At 40.3% G+C, this 18,645-nt stretch overlaps 1 protein-coding gene across 3 annotated transcripts in view; it reads right to left on the bottom strand.

Annotated features, from left to right (window-relative positions):
* The window catches only part of SCFD1 (sec1 family domain containing 1), a 119,707-nt gene extending 102,845 nt beyond the window's left edge, over nt 1-16,862 (bottom strand). For 2 of the 3 annotated variants that reach the window (XR_013995921.1, XM_081089683.1), the window contains exons 1-4: nt 16,766-16,862; nt 11,672-11,742; nt 6,197-6,285; nt 4,371-4,461 (exon numbers count right to left, since the gene is read on the bottom strand). Coding sequence is in view for 2 of the 3 variants with exons in the window: in XM_081089683.1 (XP_080945809.1) it covers nt 4,371-4,461; nt 6,197-6,285; nt 11,672-11,742; nt 16,766-16,814 (300 nt within the window). In the remaining variant the exon portion in view is untranslated. Of the gene's footprint in view, nt 1-4,370; nt 4,462-6,196; nt 6,286-11,671; nt 11,743-13,061; nt 13,155-16,765 lie in introns of all 3 variants that reach the window. The other variant, XM_081089684.1, reaches the window with a different exon arrangement.
* Nucleotides 16,863-18,645: the final 1,783 nt, after the last annotated feature.

The raw sequence follows: 18,645 nt of genomic DNA, 5'->3' as shown, positions 1-18,645 counted from the left end.
CATAAGCCTCAAAAACTAATTGGAGAGGGAAGAGGAAGAGGAATATTGATGAGAGAGAGAGACACACTGATTAGCTGCCTCCTACACAAGCCCAGACTGGGTCCAGGATCGAACCTGCAACCCAGACATGAACCAGAAATTGTACCCAAGACCTTTCAGTATGCAGGGCTCATGCTCCAACCACTGCATCACAGTGGCCAGGGCAAATTTACTTATCTTCTTAAATGCCAGGCAAACAGACCTCTAAATAACCACATTTTTCAAAGCTAAGATATTGTCAATCATAACAGGCATCATTATTTTATGTAACATTAAGAATTAATGCTGCAATAAAATGCTATAATACACCATAAGTTTAAACACACTGTTTGCGGGTAGTTTTTATCGCGCTAAAAGGTGGCGCGGGCCATCATTTTTGCAGTTGAATAGACTGATTACCGTTATACCTGGAAGTACATACATAATTGACCATTGTATGTGTTAGAGACCCAAATTTTGTCCTTTGGAATTCGTATATCTGCATGTTAGCATCCCTTTAAAGCAATAAAAAAGTATAAAAATAAACGTATTTATACATTACCCGCATTCTACCGCTAGTCTATAAAAAACGTATTATCACGTGTCCTGCGCTCTACTACCAGTCAACGTAAAACGTATAAATACGTTTCCCGCATACAATGTGTTAAGATGCATCTGATTTCAGAGATGCTGGAATGTGAAAAACTGAGGAGTTGGAGCCTGTGTGAAGAAGGTGGCTGAGCAGGGCAGTAGTTCTACAAAGGTTGGGAGAATCATTAAAGGACTGAGAATTGAGAGGACTGAGAAAATAAGTAAATCTGTTGAGGATATTGAGAGCCATGTTTCTTATTGTCAGAGAAAGAAGTTATAAACTTGAAAAAGGAAAAGCCAGAATGAATCTTGTATTTTTAAACTGAAACGGTTTTGGAGGTTATCTATCTATCTATCTATCTATCTAGAAAGATTTATAAAATTAAATCTATATATATAAAAGCCTAATATGCAAATTGTCTGCTCAGGAGTTTGACCAGGAGACCAGGAGTTCGATTGATCGCTATGACATGCAGTGACCACCAGGGGGCAGCACAGAACGAAGGAAGGCTCCAGCCAGCAGCTGGGGAAGGGAAGCCCTGGCTGGCAGCTGGAAGGCCCCAATTGGCCCTGATCGCTGGCCAGGCCTAGGGACACTATCCATGCATGAATTTCGTGCACTGGCCCTCTAGTATAAATATAAAAGTGTGTGTATAGGTACATACATATATTTCTTAGCTCTGTTCATTGAAAGGGCCAAAGGACTGGGACACCCTAGTAGCAATGATCAGATGCTAATTTCTAAATACTGTTCTCTACAAAAAGCAACCAGGGCTCCTTAGACAAATGCTTGAATCCTGGACTGTACCAGAAAAGTAAGAAGTAGACAAAGAATGATGGAAACATTTCAAAAGGACACAGAAGTTGAGTAAGGCTGCAGGATACAAGCTCAATATATAAAAGTCAACTGGGTGTCTACACATTTGCAATCCCCACCCCCCTCCCCCAAAAATTCCATTCACAATAGCACTAAAAATATAAAGAATTTAGCAAAAGAATTGCAAGACTTATATTCTACACACTATATGACATTACTGAAAGATCAAAAGGAATGGAAAGATACTGCATGTTCATAAATCAGAAAATTTAATATTGTTAAGATGGCAATATTCTAAAAATTGATCTACAGATTCAAGGCAATCCCTAACAGATCCTCAGGTGGCTTCTTTATAGAAATTGGTAAGCTAATCCTAAAATTAATATGGAAATTCAAGGACCCAAAAAAGCCTAAATAACACTGAAAACAAAGTTCAAAGTTGAAGAACTCAATTTTTAACTTTCAAAATTTGTTACAAAGGAAGAGTAATCAAGACAGTGTGGTACTAGCATAAGAACAAAGGTCAATGGAATAGAACTGAGAGTCCAGAAATAAACCAATGTAACCACTGTTAATTAACCTTTCATTGGGGAAAGAATAATCTCTTCAACAAATGATGTTGGGAAAATTGGATGGTCACATGAAAAAGAATGAAGTTGGACACCTACCTCATACCATATATAAAAATCTGAAGAAAACAAAGATTTGGCAATAGTTCCTTTCTTTCCTTTTTTAAAAAATCCTCACTTGAGGATATGTTTATTGACTGACTTTAGAGAGAGAGAAAAACATTGATTGGTTGCCTCCCATACGAGCCCTGACTGGGGATTAAACCCGCAACCTAGATATTGGTGTACAGAACAATGCTCCAACCAACTGAGTCACCCGGCCGGGGCTAGCACTGGTTTTTTAAACATCACATCAAAAGTATAAGCAACTAAAGAAAAAATAAATTTAAATTAAGTTTAAAATCAAAATTTAAAAATTTTGTGTTCCAAACGATATTATAAAGAAAGTGAAAAAACCCACAAAATGGGAGAAAATATTTGCAAATAATATACTTGATAAGTGTCTAGTATCCCAAATATGTAAAGTACTTTAACAACAAAACAATAAAAAGACAACTCAGTTGGCTGAGTAACATCCATGCACCAGAAAGTCACAAGTTCAATTCCCCATCAGAGCACAAGCCCAGGTTGCAGGCTCGATCCCCAGTAGGGATTATGCAGGAGGCAGCCCATTGATGCTTCTCTCTCATTGATGTTTCTATCTCTCTCTCCCTCTCCCTTCCTCTCTCTGACATCAATAAAAACATATATTTTTTAAAAGTATAATAAAAAAAGACAACTCAATTAAAAATTAGAGTTCTGAATGGACATTTCTCCAAAGATATACAAATGGCTAATAAGCATATTAAACAATGCTTAATCTCATTAGTCATCAAGGAAATGCAAATCCAAACCACAATGAGATACACATTAGGATGGCTACAGATAATAAAAAGTACTAGCAAGGATATGGAGAAATTGGTTTCACAATTCCTCAAAAAGTTAAGTCTTACCAAGCAATTCCACTCCAAGGTATTTATGGACGTAACAGAAATGAAAACACCTGTCTATACAGAAATATACACAAATGTTTACAACAGCCAAAAGGTGGAATCAGCCCAAATGCCCAACAACTAATGGAGAAACAAAATTTGGTATATTCATTCAATAGACTATTATTACATAATAAAGAGGAATGAGGTACTGGTACATGTTACGATATGAACTTTGAAAATACTATGCTAAAAGAAAGAAGTCAGATATAACAGACCATGTATATAATTCCATTCATATGTTAAGAAACAAAAAGTAGCTCAGGATAGGAAGTGGAGGTGGAGGATATAACAGTTAAGGAGATGAAAATGTTCTAAAAATTTATTATAATGATGGTTGCACAACTCTGAATATATCGGAAACCAATGAACTGTACACTTTGTACATTAAAAATTTTATGGTTAGGTGAATTTTATGGTTAGGTGAACTATATTTCAATAAAACTGTTGTAACAAAAGGAAATAGGAAGGGACTGATAAATTGTGCCTCTTTTAAAAATGGCATAGTTGAGTTTATGCAGGGTAAAATAGAAAGCCAGGCATCATTAACTAAAGAAGACACAAAATATGTGATTTTCAACAATAATTTAATTAGTAACTTCATTCAACAATAAATAGATGCTGGTGATTTGTTAGCTACCTATTCAATTTCCCCTTTTCCCCTCTTCCTTGCTGAAAGAATCCAGATTTTGTTTGGGGTAGCAATACACTTATCTAAATATTAACTTCCACAGCCTCCTTTGAAGTTAATTCTACCATATGCGAGGCATAAATGAAAGTCATCTGGGAGTTTCAGGGAAAGTTTAGCTTTCCTGATCTAAATGAACAGCCAGGGGTAGCATATCCATTCTCCCCTTCCTCCCGCCTTGAGCGAACATGTGATGTTTACAGCTGCAGCTGCTACCTTGCATCCATGAAGCAATAAGCAAGCCAATGAAAAGCTACAAACTAAAGATGATAGATCAGAAAGATAGAGGGAGCCTGAGTCTTTGATTGCCTCATAGAGCGGCTATACTACCTTGGACATCCTACTTCCAGGCTAATTATTATCTTAGAAAAATAAAATCCTACTTTTAATCTATAGTGTTAGGTTTTCTGTTTTTTATTTATTTGTGGGTTTGTTTTTTTTAAGCTAGACTCAGTCTTAATCAATAAAATGCTTCTTCAGCCAAAAAAATAATTTCAATCTGTCAGACTGGTATTTAAAATTCAAACATAGTCTCAAAAAATCAAAGTGGGAAACTGAGTAAGGGAATTTCTGATTTTTCACACTGGATATCTTAAGATTTTTTAAAAAAATCTGTTCTCACATTCAAGAGTCGGGAAAATAAGAAATCATGTTACCTGGCACATTCTGTCAATATTTTCTTCAGTTGGCATCACAAAATACACTGCAGGAACATCTGGAATAGGATCTCGATCCGAGTGCAAAAGCCTAGAAGACATAAAGAACATAAAATTCACTTTTTTCTTAGTCACTTATCTAAAAAGACAGTTTAAATCAGTATTTACCAAACTGGGAGTTCACTAGTTCAAGAACAGTAACCAGTACTCTAAAAGCTCTTGCTGTAATTACTTATTTACCCAGCTTTCTCCTTGTATCAGTGTTACTATTTATGTAGTAAGATTCTAATCTCTTAGTCTTCATTTCTTATACTCCAGTTGCCTTACTTTTAATACCTCTTCTACCAATGTTCTCCTTGAAAGAGAACTTAAAGCATATTCAAAATAAATTTTATTCCCATTTTTCATAGAAAAAGATTGGGGAGGCGAGTGGAAGGAAAGTAAAGTTCTCCAAGAGAGAAAAAAACAGAAAGCTGAAAGTCTTTAGAAGCAGTAAAAAAAATTTAACCATAAAGTCAAAAATATTTTTTAAATGAAAGACATATAAATGCTTCCTTTAAGAGAACTTTCTTTTATTGCTACTTAACAGAATGCATAAGCACTCAAAAGATTTTTATCACTTGATAATTTTCTTTTTTACAATCCAGGCAGTATATTCATTCAAATATCCAATATCAAATCACAAATGTCTTTATTCTTCATTGTAAGATTTTATCATGCTTGTATCAGGAAATAGAACTAAAATTCTATTTCTACAATATTCTACAGCCATGCTTCTATAAGCAATATTCTATGTACAACCTTTTATATATGTACTTCTATATACAATATTTTAGTCATCCTTCTATAAAGAAGAGAGTGAAGAGGCACATGCAATTTATCAAACATATTAGAAGCAACATAGTCAAATAAATTCAGTAGTTAAGAAGACAGCATAGCCCTAACCGGTTTGGCTCAGTGGATAGAGCATCGGCCTGCAGACTCAAAGGTCCCAGGTTCGATTCCGGTAAGGGCATGTACCTTGGTTGCGGGCACATCCCCAGTGGGGAGTGTGCAGGAGGCAGCTGATCGATGTTTCTCTCTCATCGATGTTTCTAACTCTCTATCCCTTTCCCTTCCTCTCTATAAAAAATCAATAAAAAAAAAAAGAAGACAGCATAGATAGCCTCCTACAGTGATTAAGTCATTACTTCATAATTACTTAAAATTTTCATATTAATGGTAAACTAATTTCAAAAGTATATATAAAATAAAGGAATAAAAAAATGTTTAGAGCTGGAAGAGATCTTAAGACAACCAGTCCTTTTCCTTCACATAAGAGGGTAAACCAGTCTGTAGAAAAAAATATGAGAGAAAATTTAAATTCTGAAATTCAAAAGTCTTAGACTGGGGATTTATTTTTAACATAAGAAGTAAAGAGTTGCCCTCGCTGGTTTGGTTCAGTAGATAAGAGTGTTGGCCTGTGGACTGATGGGTCCCGGGTTCTATTCCAATCAAGGGCATATGCCCGGGTTGGAGCTTGATCCCCAGTAAGGGGCGTGCAGGAGGCAGCCAATCAATGATACTCTCTCATCACTGATGATTCTCTCTGATGATTCTCTCTCTCGCTCACTCTCCCTTCTTCTCTGAAATCAATAAAAATATATTCTTTAAAAAAAGAAATAAAGGGTTGAATAAAGGAAGATTATAAAATGTTATTCTATAAAATACTGCAACTTAACATTATATTCTCTATAAATGTCCCCTAATAATTTTAAGGTACCCAAAGAAATCTTTAACAACTATTTGAAAACAAATGCCATTATTAGAAATATGTTAAAACTCACAGATGCAGAGTGATTCCCATGTCTCTCAGCTCCTTCACAGAGAGGAGAGGAGAGATGATATCCTGGCCAAATCTGTCATAAATGAGCACCTAATAAAAAATTGTGGTTTTTAAACATCATTATCAGTGAAAAGTCAATAGAGAGCCCATACTATGACAGTGTTGATATACATTTTATTTTAATCAAAGTATATTGAATTCTTATACATATACCAATTCAATATTTTCTAGCATTTTCACTAAAATTTCAATTCATGCAGTAATCCATTCTTAAAAACATTACTACTTAGGCTAAAATAAATTAATAATTATATAAATTTCTTTTTACAGACTACTTTTTCTATGTTAAAAAATATACTAGAGGACTTTTGGTCAAGATGGCAGAGTAGGTAAACGCTGTGTGTGCTTCCTCCCACAACCACATCGAAATTACAACTAAATGACAGAACAACCATCCTTGAGAATCACCTGAAGACTAGCTGAACTGAACTCCAACAACTAAGGATAAATGCAAGCCATACTGAGACTGGTAGGAGGGGCAGAGATGCAGAACGGGCTGGTCCCACTCCCACATGTGGCAGTTTAAGAATTGGGATGGATATCGTGGCTGTGGAGGTCCCCCCTGAAGAATGAGGGATCCCAGCCCTCAGCACCAATAATGAAGGGATAGTCCCCCAAACATCTAGTTGTGAAAACCAGCGGTGAGTGTGTCCAAGTGAGGGGAGTTCGAGAGAGGGGCTGCTGCTGTAGACCTAGGTGCTGAAGTCTTAAAGGGACTAAAACAGACTTATTCACTCACAAACTCACTCACTCTAAGCTCCAGCACAGAGTAGCAGCTGTGCTACTACTAGGAAAGCACTAGGGACATAGGGGGAGGAACTGAATTCTCTAGATTCAGGGTGAGGGCTGGAGGAGCAGCTCTCTTTGGGACCAAACTGCTGGCAGGCACCTTTGTTCCTTTGCTGAGCCCACCCCCACCCAGCCTGCAGGTGCAAGTGGGCACCAAATCTTGAGTCTCCATCAAACTGGATTCAAACTGATTCCCTGAAAACTTTCCCTACCCAACCCATGCACCAGCCCAAACCTCAATTAGTGGCTATTCCTCACAAGCTGTCGGCCTTGGCTCACACTTTGGACTTTACTTTAATCTCTCAAAGTCCACAAACTCCAAACAAGCAGCGGCTGTCTTCAGCATGCCCTGTACCCCTTGCTAAGTGGTCCCTGCCATGAGTGGCAGTTGGCCTTGGTTTGCAGCATAGCCTCTCCCAGGTACCTCCAAGTCCAGAATAGGCTGTAAACAACCACAGATCACTGTAAGTCCTACCAGGTGGTCCCTGCCAGGCACAGGCATTGGCTGATTTGGACGTGCACCAGAGGCCCTCCCAAGAGGCCCTAGAACCAATACACCCAGTAGCCATCTTCAGGCCATACCAGAGCACCACCGAATTAGCTCCACAAATGACACACCCAAAGGGTGGACATGGCAGGCACCAGAGCCCCACTACAATTATTCCCACTCAATCGGGTGTCCCTGCACTACAGCTCATCCACTGTAATTATGGCAATCCTCACATCCAGTCAGCCTGGGGGTCAATCCCATCCACTGGCATACCAATAGCAATCACCCAGTTCAGGTGACCAGGGAGTCTGCACCAGTGGGCCCCACTCTGACATCTACTACAGAACACCTACTACATAAGGCCACTCTGCCAAGACTGGGAAACACTGCAGATCTATCTAGTACAGCCGAAGGCAAACTACGGCCCGTTTGAAATGAATAAAACTATTGAAAAAAAAGACCGTACCCTTTTATGTAATGATGTTTACTTTGAATTTATATTAGTTCACACAAACACTCCATCCATGCTTTTGTTCCGGCCCTCCTGTCCAGTTTAAGAACCCATTGTGGCCCTCGAGTCAAAAAGTTTGCCCACCCCTGATCTAGTACCTAGAAATAAATATAGGGAGTCAGTCAAAATGAGGAGGAAAGAAACATGTCCCACATGAAAAAATAGGACAAAAGTCCAGAAAAAGAACTAAACAAAATGAAGGCAAGCAATCTACCAGATAGAGTTCAAAACACTGGGTATAAGGATATTCAATGAACATAGAGGAAGAACAGATGAAATCAGGGAGAACTTACACAAAGATAAAAAAACCATAAAAAAGAACCAAGGAAGAACACAATAACTGAAATGAAGACGGAACCAACAGCAGATCAGATGAAGCAGAGAACTGAATCAGTGATTTGGAACACAAAGTAGCTGAAAACACCCAATAGAAACAGCAATATATATATTAAAAGACAGTTTAAGGGACATCTGGGACAACTTCAAGTGTAACAACATTTGGTACCACCAGAAGAAGAGTGAGAATAAGGGAATGAAACCTATTTGAAGAAATAATGACAGAAAACTTCCCCTACCTGGTGAAGAAAATAGACATACAAGTCCAGAAAGAGCAGAGAGCAAAAACAAGATGAATCCAAAGAGGCCCACACCAAGACAGGTCGTAATTAAAATGCCAAAGGTTAAAGACAGAGAATTTTAAAAGCAGCAAGAAAAAAGCAGTTAATTACCTACAAGGGACCTCCCATAAGACTGTCACATGATTTCTCAACATTACAGGCCAGAAGGGACTGGCATGAACTAATCAAAGTGATGAAAAGCAAGCAACTATGGCCAAAATTAACCAGTAAGGCTGTCATTTAAAATCAAGGGAAAGCCCTAGCCAGTCTGGCTCAGTGGATAGAGTGTCGGCCTGTGGACTGAAGGGTCCCAGGTTCAATTCCAGTCAAGGGCACATGCCCTTGGTTATGGGATCCCCAGGGGTGTGGGGATGGCATGCAGGAGGCAGCCGATCAATGATTCTCTCTCATCATTGATGTTTCTACCTCTCTCCCTCTTCCTTCCTCTCTGAAATCAATTAAAAAAAAATCAAAGGCGACATAAAGAGCTTTCCAGATAAGAAAAAGGCTAAAGGAGTTCCTCACCACTAAACCAGTATTACAAAAAATGTTAACTTCTTTATGAAGAAGAAAAAAGATAAAAAATATCAATAATAAAATGCCAATAATGACTAACCTATCAATAATCACTTTAGCCCTGGCTGGTGTGGCTCAGTGGATAGAGTGTTGGCATGAGGACTGAAGGGTCCTGGGTTCGGTTCTGGTCAAGAGCACATGCCCGGGTGTTGTGGGCTTGATTCCCAGTGGGGGGCGTGCAGGAGGCGGCTGATTGATGATTCTCTCTCATCATTGATGTTTCTGTCTCTCTCCCCTTCTCCCTTCCTCTCTGTCTGAAATCAATAAAAATATATTTTTTAAAAAATCATTTTAAATGTAAATGGATTAAACGCTCTAATAAAAGGTAAAAGGGTGGCTGAATGAAAAAGAAAACAAGCCTGGCTGGCATGGCTCAGTGGTTGAGTATCAACCTATGAATCAGGAGGTTACAGTTCAATTCCTGGTCAGGACACATGCCTGAGTTTCAGGCTCAATTCCCAATGTGGGGTGTGTAGGAGGCAGCCAATCAATGGTTTTCTCTCATCATGGATGTTTTTATCTCTCTCTCACTCTCCTTTCCTCTCTGAAATTAATAAAAATATATTTTTTAAAAAAAGAAAGCAAAACCTATACATATGCTGCCTAAAAGAGACCTACTTCAGATAGAAGGACACACACAGAATGAAAGTAAAGGGATGGAAAAGAATATTTCATGAAAATGGAAATGAAAAAGAAAAAAAAAGCTGGGCTAGCAATACCTTTATCAGATAAAATAAACTTTTAAAAAAAGGCCATAAAGAGACAAAGAAGCCTTGGCTGGCATGTCTCAAGGGCATGTGCCTCCATTGCCATTCGATCCCTGACCCTGGTTGGGGCCCATGAAGGAGGCAACCAATTGATGTGCCTCTCTCACATTGATGTCTGTCTGTCTGTCTGTCTGTCTGTCTCTCTCTCTCCCCCTCCCACTCTGCCTGAAAATCAATGGGAAAAATATCCTCTGGTGAGGATTTAAAAGAGAGAAGGGGGGGGGGGGGGAGAGGAAGGAAGAAAGAGAGAGAAAGGACATTTCATATACAATAGCCAAGTATGGAAGCAACCTAAGTGTCCATCAACAAATAACTGGATAAAGAAGATACGGTACACATAATCAATGGAATATTACTCAGTCATAAAATGAATGAAATCTTTCCATGTGCAACAACACTGATGGACCTAGAGAGCATTACGATAACTGAAGTAAGTCAGACAGAGAAAGATTTCACTTACACATGAAGTCTGAAAAACAAAATAAATGAACAATAAAAACAGAAACAAACTCATAGATATAGAAAACAAACTGATGTTGCCTGGGTTTCAGGCTTGATCCCCAGTAGGAGACCTGCAGGAGGCAGCCTCTCATCTGTTTCTCTTTCATTGATGTTTCTATTTCTCTCTCTAAAAATCAATAAAAACATTAAAAAATAAACAAATATAGTTTATGCAAGGGGCAATATAAGGAGATGGCCATAAATAACGAGGAAGGAAGGGGGAAGTTAGAGGATATGCTCAAACTTAAACTATGAATAATTCAATATAGATAGCTTTAACCAAAGTACTTCTAAGGACTCTTGGAGAATTTTCAAAACACCCAAAACTGTAAGCAAGTTGACTTGTTCTCAATTAAACTTAAAATGATTATAAATTGATAAGTTTGAAACTAATTGACTGCATTATCTCTTTGAAGAAAGAGCTAGAGGCAGCACGAAGTTTAGAATGAAATAGCTCAGGGAGAAAGATTATGGATTGCTTTCTGATCTAATTACCAGTTTTACTAATAGTTTTATATATCAGTAAATTAATGAAGTGTCATTTTTTTCCCATTGATTTCAGAGAGGAAGAGAAAGAAATAGATAGAAACATCAATGATGAGAGAGAATCACTGATTGGCTGCCTCCTGCATGCCCCCTACTGGGGGAGGGGGAGACCTAGCCCGCAACCCAGGCATGTGCCCTTGGCCGGAATCAAACCTGGGACCCTTTAGTCCATAGGCCAACGCTCTATCCACTGAGCCAAATCAGCTAGGCTAGGGCAATGAAGTGGCATTTTGGTTTACAGATCACTCTCTCAAGAGTTGATTAAAATGGGCCGATCCCCAGAGTCTCACTAACCCTGAGCAAGCTTGCAAGATCCAAACTCTGGACTAGCAGAGCTAAAGAACAAAACATCAACCAGAGTAAAGACCTAAGAGAGGGGTGCTGCCCAGGAGATCAGGATTACCCAGATGAAATGCTACTATCATTGCCTGCCTTACTCCATACAGTATTTAACAAAAAGATCCACATTAAGAAGTCATGTTAAATAAAAATAAAATATTCATGCATTACCACTAAAATGTCCTACTGTTCAGTACGTATTAACAAGAAATTCCATCCAATCACCACCAATAAGGGCTGAGAAAAAGGGAATAGTCCCCATTAAAATAAACCCTCTTACCTTCCATACTGGTTCTCCAGTGCTGTTTTTAACATGAGGCACATTGAAATTCAACATACGTTTCAAAGCCACTGGAAATAAAAAGAGTCTCATTAAATATAACATTGTTTTTTAGGATTTCACTTTTCCCCCACATTTATTACTACCTCAAAACAAAATACACAAATTATTCAAATAAAACTAATTAATCAAATGACTGGGTATTGAGCCTGAAACTCATGTGCCCTGACCGAGAATGGAACCGTGACCTCCTGCCTCATAGGTCGATGCCAACCACTGAGTCATGCCCATTGGGCTACTTCTGTGGTTTTTATTGCTCATCTGTTCATATGTTATAAATAACAGACTCAGGTATAATTAATTTTAAGGAAAATAAAAATCTTTTTTTTTTTTTAAATATATTTTATTGATTTTTTACAGAGAGGAAGGGAGAGGGATAGAGAGTTAGAAACATCGATGAGAGAGAAACATCGATCAGCTGCCTCCTGCACATCTCCCACTGGGGATGTGCCTGCAACCCAGGTACATGCCCTTGACCGGAATCGAACCTGGGACCTTTCAGTCCGCAGGCCAACGCTCTATCCACTGAGCCAAACCGGTTTCGGCGAAAATAAAAATCTTGATGTACTTCTACGTGAAGATGAGATAGCCAAATAGGGTAGGTACTCTTTAGGTCAGGGGTGGGCAAACTTTTTGACTCGAGGGCCACAATGGGTTCTTAAACTGGACCGGAGGGCCGGAACAAAAGCATGGATGGAGTGTTTGTGTGAATTAATATAAATTCAAAGTAAACATCATTACATAAAAGGGTACGGTCTTTTTTTTCAATAGTTTTATTCATTTCAAATGGGCCGGATCTGGCCCGCGGGCCGTAGTTTGCCCACGGCTGCTTTAGGTGATTTAATTTTTAAAAGATTGGCAACACTAAAATCTACTTAGTTGATTTTTAAAAGCATTTTGAAAAGGCTTTATTATTAATACAGAATAATCTACAAACCCAACTCCTACTAGAGAATTACATAATGCTCAAATTACCTGAATATTAATTTACAGCATATTCACTCACTAGAAAACGTTCTATTAAATGCTTGTTTCTTGAGGTAGGTAAAATAAAAAATTGCATTTCAGTGATATATTTGCATATTTATGTGTGTACATTCAGACATAACGTATTGGTAAAATATTAGTACCTAATGCCCAGCCAATAACACACATTGCCAATACTAATTTACACCTACTTCAGTAGCTCATGGGTGTTATGGTATTATACAAAAAATACATAAACAAACAAAAACCACTTTGCATAAAGATGCCTGACATATGAGGCATAGCAGGTGCTCCAGGATTAACTCTCCCACTGTGCTTTAAAAGAGCTCTTCCTTCCTCTCACCTCCAGACAACAGAGATGCCTCCATCCTGGCACTCACGGACCGACAGAGAATCTCGTTTCTAGGAACAGCTGCTCACTCTTGACACAGGACACCTGGGAAGAACCACAGCCTGAGCTGCATGTGAGCCCAGGTGTAGAGTTCTCCAGAGGTAGGCCTCGGCTAAATGAGAGGCCGGTAACAGCAGGTATTTGCCTTCTCAGCCCCATCTAGATGAATATCCCCAACTCTGAGCCTTGGCCAACTTGTTAACAGAGGTTTTGACACAGTGAGTTTGTAAATAAAGCAAAAGGCCTGTGTACAAATAATCTATAAGAATGTAATTTTACTTTCATCAGAGTAACACCCTAAAGGCGTAAATCATTGCTTTTAGCTCAAATGACAAACTAATTTCCTTTATTGGCCCTAAACATATTATCCACAGTCCTAGATCTGGCTAATGTAGTTTCATCCTTGCCTGAAATGTTTTTGTTTTTGTTTTCACTCATTCACTATATACTCAACTCATTCAACAAATGTTTAGTAGTGTTTACCATCTGCTGGACACAGTTTTAGTTGTTGGCATTAAACAAAACAGACAATAAAATTACCTATCCTCAAGTAGCTTTCATTTTAGTTGGGGGGGAAAAAACAAAATAAATAAAACATGTGGTATGTGTGATCATGATAAGTGCTATGGAGAAAAACAAGGAAGGGAAGGGGGAAGAAGAAATAGTGGTGTAATTTTAAGTAGTCAGGAAAGGTCTCCTGAGTAGGTAACATTTGAATAAAGGCCTAAAGGAAATGAGGGAGTGAGCCACAGATATCTCTAAAAGAATATTCTAGATAGAAAAAACACATATAAAGGCTCTGAAGTGGGAAGTCTAGTGTGGTTAGAAAAGGGAGTAATAATAGGGAATGAGGTCAAAAAATTAAGTGCGCATCAGGTCATCTGGAGTCTTGTAGACCAGTGGTTGCCAACCACTGCTGTAGACCACTGTAAAATCACTGTGGCTTTTACTATGAGTGAAACAGGAAGCAGCTGGAGCAAATATGTAACATTTGAGTACTGTGTGAAGAAAAATGAAGGGGGACAGGGATGCAAAAGCTAAGAGATCAAATAGGAAGTTATTACAGAAATTCATGGTGGCTTGGACATGGGTGACAGCAATGACAACGGTCAGATCCTGGAAATATCTTCAGAATAGAGCTGACGCCCCGGCTGGTTTGGCTCCGTGGATAAAGCATCAGCCTGCGTACTGAAAGGTCCCAGGTTCCATTCCGGTCAAGGGCACATGCCCGAGTTGCTGGCTCGTTCCCCAGTAGGGGGCGTGCAGGAGACAGCCAACCGATAATTCTCATCGTTGATGTTTTTCTCTCTCTCCCTTCCTCTCCCTGAAATCAATAAAACATACTTAAAAAAAAAAAAATCCACAATAGAGCTGACAAGATTTATGGACAAACCTGGATGTGGGATATGAAAGAGAGAAGTCAAGAAAACTCCAAGGTTTTTGACCTGAGCAACTACACGAATGGAGTTTCCATTAATTGATATGTGGTATACTGAGTTCAGAAGACAGGCTAGAGAGATGAACTTGGGGATCGTCAGTATGTAGATAATACCTATTTATCCAAGAAGCTCAAGAGATCAGAAGAGAGAAAGCAGTTGACCTGTGGCTCTCCAATGCTCAGAAGTGAGGGAGCTGAGCAAGAACCTCAACACGAGGCGTGCATGAAGGACCAGGAAGCACAGGATTCTGCCTGTTGAACTAAAGGCAGAAATAGAGAGGGCAGTGGTCCAGGACACATGCACAAACAAGATGGCTTTTGAGGGGACCTTTAAGATGAATAAAGATTCTTCAGACAAGCAAAGCAAAAAAACAGGCATCTGCAAAATGGAGACAATAATACATATGAAAATCACTAAAACCAGTGCCCGGCAATACTAAATGCTCATTATATATCAACCATTATCTACCCAAACAGATTGCAAACTCCTCTGAATCACACTGTCTGGTACTTGGAATATCTGAGAATTGACTGTGAGTTATTTCCCAAAACATTTTCAGTACATATCAGGGAGATGTATAATTCTGCGACTATAACATATATCATAGGGTTTATCTTTCTCTGAAAATAAAACAGAATTTGTGGGTTATAATATTATAAACGATTAAGCCGGCATAACCTATCTAGTAATGACGTGAAATCTTGCTATAATTAACTTCATTTCTGCAGAAATTGAAATTATGCTGTTAGATTTTAAATTCTACAGTTCCTGCATATAAAAATTACTACCATACAATTTTCTTTTTTATATAGCAAAGGTGGAAATTCATTGAAGAACAAGTACAGACTCCCATATGAGGCGAGGGAAAGAATCCCACTGAACTGACTCCCAAGTAGGGAGGGGGAAAGGGTCCCACAGAATGGACTCCCAGGTAGGGAGGGGGAGAGGGTCCCCAATATTCATTTTTCAAAAAGCTCCTTTGTATTGATAAAGAGTATTCCTTCAGATCTTATTTTAATATGTAGTATAACCTAATTCACTGGGCTTCCTTAAGCTGTCAGAACCATACCTCAAAAACGAGCGGGGCATCTATTTGCTTCCAGAGATAAAATGAATGGCAGGTATTCCCCAAATCTTACTAGAACTTTCCTATATGTAAGTTATGCCTGCCTTCATCTGATAGCTTGTATTAAATTATCTACTGGGGAAAGCAGAACACAACTCAGTATGCACTGTGTGTCATTATCAGTCTGAAGGCTATAATTTTTTCTTTGAAACCCGAAGGAATCAAGCACGGCCCAAATCCCCGCTATAGGCCACCTTAATCACAACCAATTATTTCCCTATTCAAATTTACATGCAACCTAAAATAATTACGAGAGACAGAATTTACAAGTATGCACATTTTCGATGGCTTATTTCCATTAGCTCCTGAGAATTAAAAGCCCTTGCGAACTTTCAAGACAACTGGCTAACAGGCATAAGCCATCAGTTTGTAGCTAACAGGTAAAATGCAAGTTGCCTAAGGAATTAAGGCAAAACTAAGAATATCGAAGACAGAAAAACATAGCAGACTTGGGGGAGGAAATGTATACTTGTCTCGCTCCGTTTCACTGTATCTACTGCATGTGCAGCCTGAAAACACGCATCTGTGAACCAGCTACCACGGTACGGCTATTTCCCCCCGCCCCCTCCGCCCCCTCCCCGGGGCTGGGGAAACCACCAGGCGTTCCTCGCCGGGTACCCCAATGCCCGCGTCCAAAGGTGAAGCGGCCGGACGCAGGTTGCCCTGAAAAGAAGACTTGTCTTTCCACTGCGTTGGGAATGCCAGAAAACGAAACTTTCACCGTGAAAACGGAGAGAACTGAACCGCGCACAGAAACAAACCCGGAGAGGCAACACCGAGGGGGAAAAGCCACCCGCCTGAGCTCGTCCTGGCGGCCCTGGAGGCTCCGCAGGAAAGGCCCACCCCAGCCGGCCCCCTGCACAAGCCCGGCTCCCGCACCCCTAGCGGGGCCGAGCTCTCCAGCCCGCGGCATCTCGTCCCTAAAAACTCCCAAGGGGAGGGGCTCTCGATGCTCCGGGAACCGGATTACACTCCTGGAGGCCCGTCTCCCAGCTCCAGGCGCTGCGACCGAGGGAGGCGACCCGCAGAGGAAGAGGGCGTCCCACCGCAGGCACAGAACCGCAGGGAGAAGGCAATGAAGGACTCGGTACCTGTTTGTCTCTCTCGAATACTAGCCGCCGCCATCTTGGCTCCCACCATCCACTGCCCGGCCGGCGAGCAGAGCCCGGGTGACGTGGCTGCCGCAACCGCCCCGGAAGCAAAACCCGGAGGGGCGGGGCTAAAGGGAGTTGAAGGGGGCGACGCTCCCACGGCGGCACCCCTGCAGAACTTTGAGACCCGGAGGGGGTGAATGCCCGGCCCCTGTAGAGGTTTTCTGCTGCGGAACAGTAGGAACCTTTATTCTGTCTAGTCCGGCCCCGTCTCTCCAGTGGCAGCTGCTTGAAGCTGAACTCACGGTGGGAGCGTGGCGCCGTGCTAAGACCGCAGGAAACACTGAACTGCTTGGTCATTTACACATCACCCGCCGGGAGCATACATAGGGGTTTAAGGACCGCGGATGTAGGATCCTAAGGGGTACCCAGGATAGGGAGGAAATGAGGACTGAATCCTGGACCAGTCTGTCCAGCCACAGCCCATTGAAGGATATGAGTCTTCACTTCTTTTCCAAGTAGGAGTTTTAAGTCGAAAAGTTTCTGTATTTGAGTAGGACTAGACCTGTTCTTCCTGCTGCTCCTGCACTCACCGACTCTGGAAGCAAGGCTTGGCCCAGGCACCTCTGTGTTACGAGGGCTTGGGAGTGGGGCTGAGCTGGCCCAAAGTTCCTTGGCATGGAGCCCAGTCATAAGCGTGGGGGATGGGAGGGAACAGGGCCGTCTCCTCGAGTTGTTTATGTCACTGCATAAACAGCTTTGCATAGCTTACTGTCTTGCTGCTTTGCTGGGGGCTAGGGCTGTGCCATTAAAAGTCAGGTCGTCTCCCCTGAAAAAAAAAATTTTTTTTTCACACTGTAGAATTTTTATTGGGTAAAAATTCCATATAGAGTACACCATGTGATACACAGACATTTATTTTAAGAGGAAAATTGCCTCTTAATTTGGTGTCCAATATAATATCGCAGGGTGAACACTGGAGTATGACTTTGAGGACTGCAGTGTACTCTTCAGAACAAAGATAAAAGTGCAAATATGCAAATATGCTTTTGATGTTCCACAGTCAAGTTGTTTGGAGACCATCAAGGGCCTTAAGATCTAATCTCTCTTTTCTCCCACTCCAAATGTTCCATTTGACTTCAGTGTACTATGAAGAGGTCAAAGTAACAGCTGTGTCCTCTGCTGAACAGCCACATTTCCAGGCGTTTTCCGTTGCAAAAGATAATGGAATGTTTATGTAGATGGCATTTAAACGCATTGAATACACACATTCATGAAAAACAACTGAAGAATCACAACTTGGTAATGCTGTCAGTTTTGTGGTGTTACATATAAGCTACGGTGATTGCTCAAATCGAAATTACTATAAGTAAAGAGCAAAGGAGCAGTATCTGTCATAGGATTAACGTGGAGTGAAGCTCCTGCAACAAAGGAGGCACTTAAATGCCAGCTCCCTCTTCTGTATCCTCCCGGCTCCCCTTTCCTGGCAGTTTTGGAGCAATGTTTTTCTCAGTGGTCCAGTCTTACGGTGGTGTTTTGCTTACGTGGACACAGGAGCCAGAAGGGTGCAAAATGGCCACGTGGTATTTCCTCCCATCCCTTAGGTAACTGCAAAATCACAAACCATTACTTTGGGGGAGAGTGGGTAAGTAGGATAAGGCTGGTGTTTTAATGTACACTTGAAGCCATGTGATGATCAAATGTATCCAATATTGATGATTCCTAATTTAATCCATATTTTATTGGTTGTAAAAATGGATACAATATGACAGCTCATCTCCCATATGTTCAATAGAGTTCATTGATGACATTGCAAGAGCTGTGAAGCATGTTCATTCTGAAATGAAACCATAGACCCTGTGCCTCAAAATCTGCTTTGA

This window comes from Myotis nattereri (assembly GCF_964212035.1).
Source record: "Myotis nattereri genome assembly, chromosome: 1".
Taxonomy (NCBI): domain Eukaryota; kingdom Metazoa; phylum Chordata; class Mammalia; order Chiroptera; family Vespertilionidae; genus Myotis; species Myotis nattereri.
The sequence above is the reverse complement of the archived record's forward strand: the minus strand, read 5'-3'. Positions and strand labels throughout refer to the sequence as shown.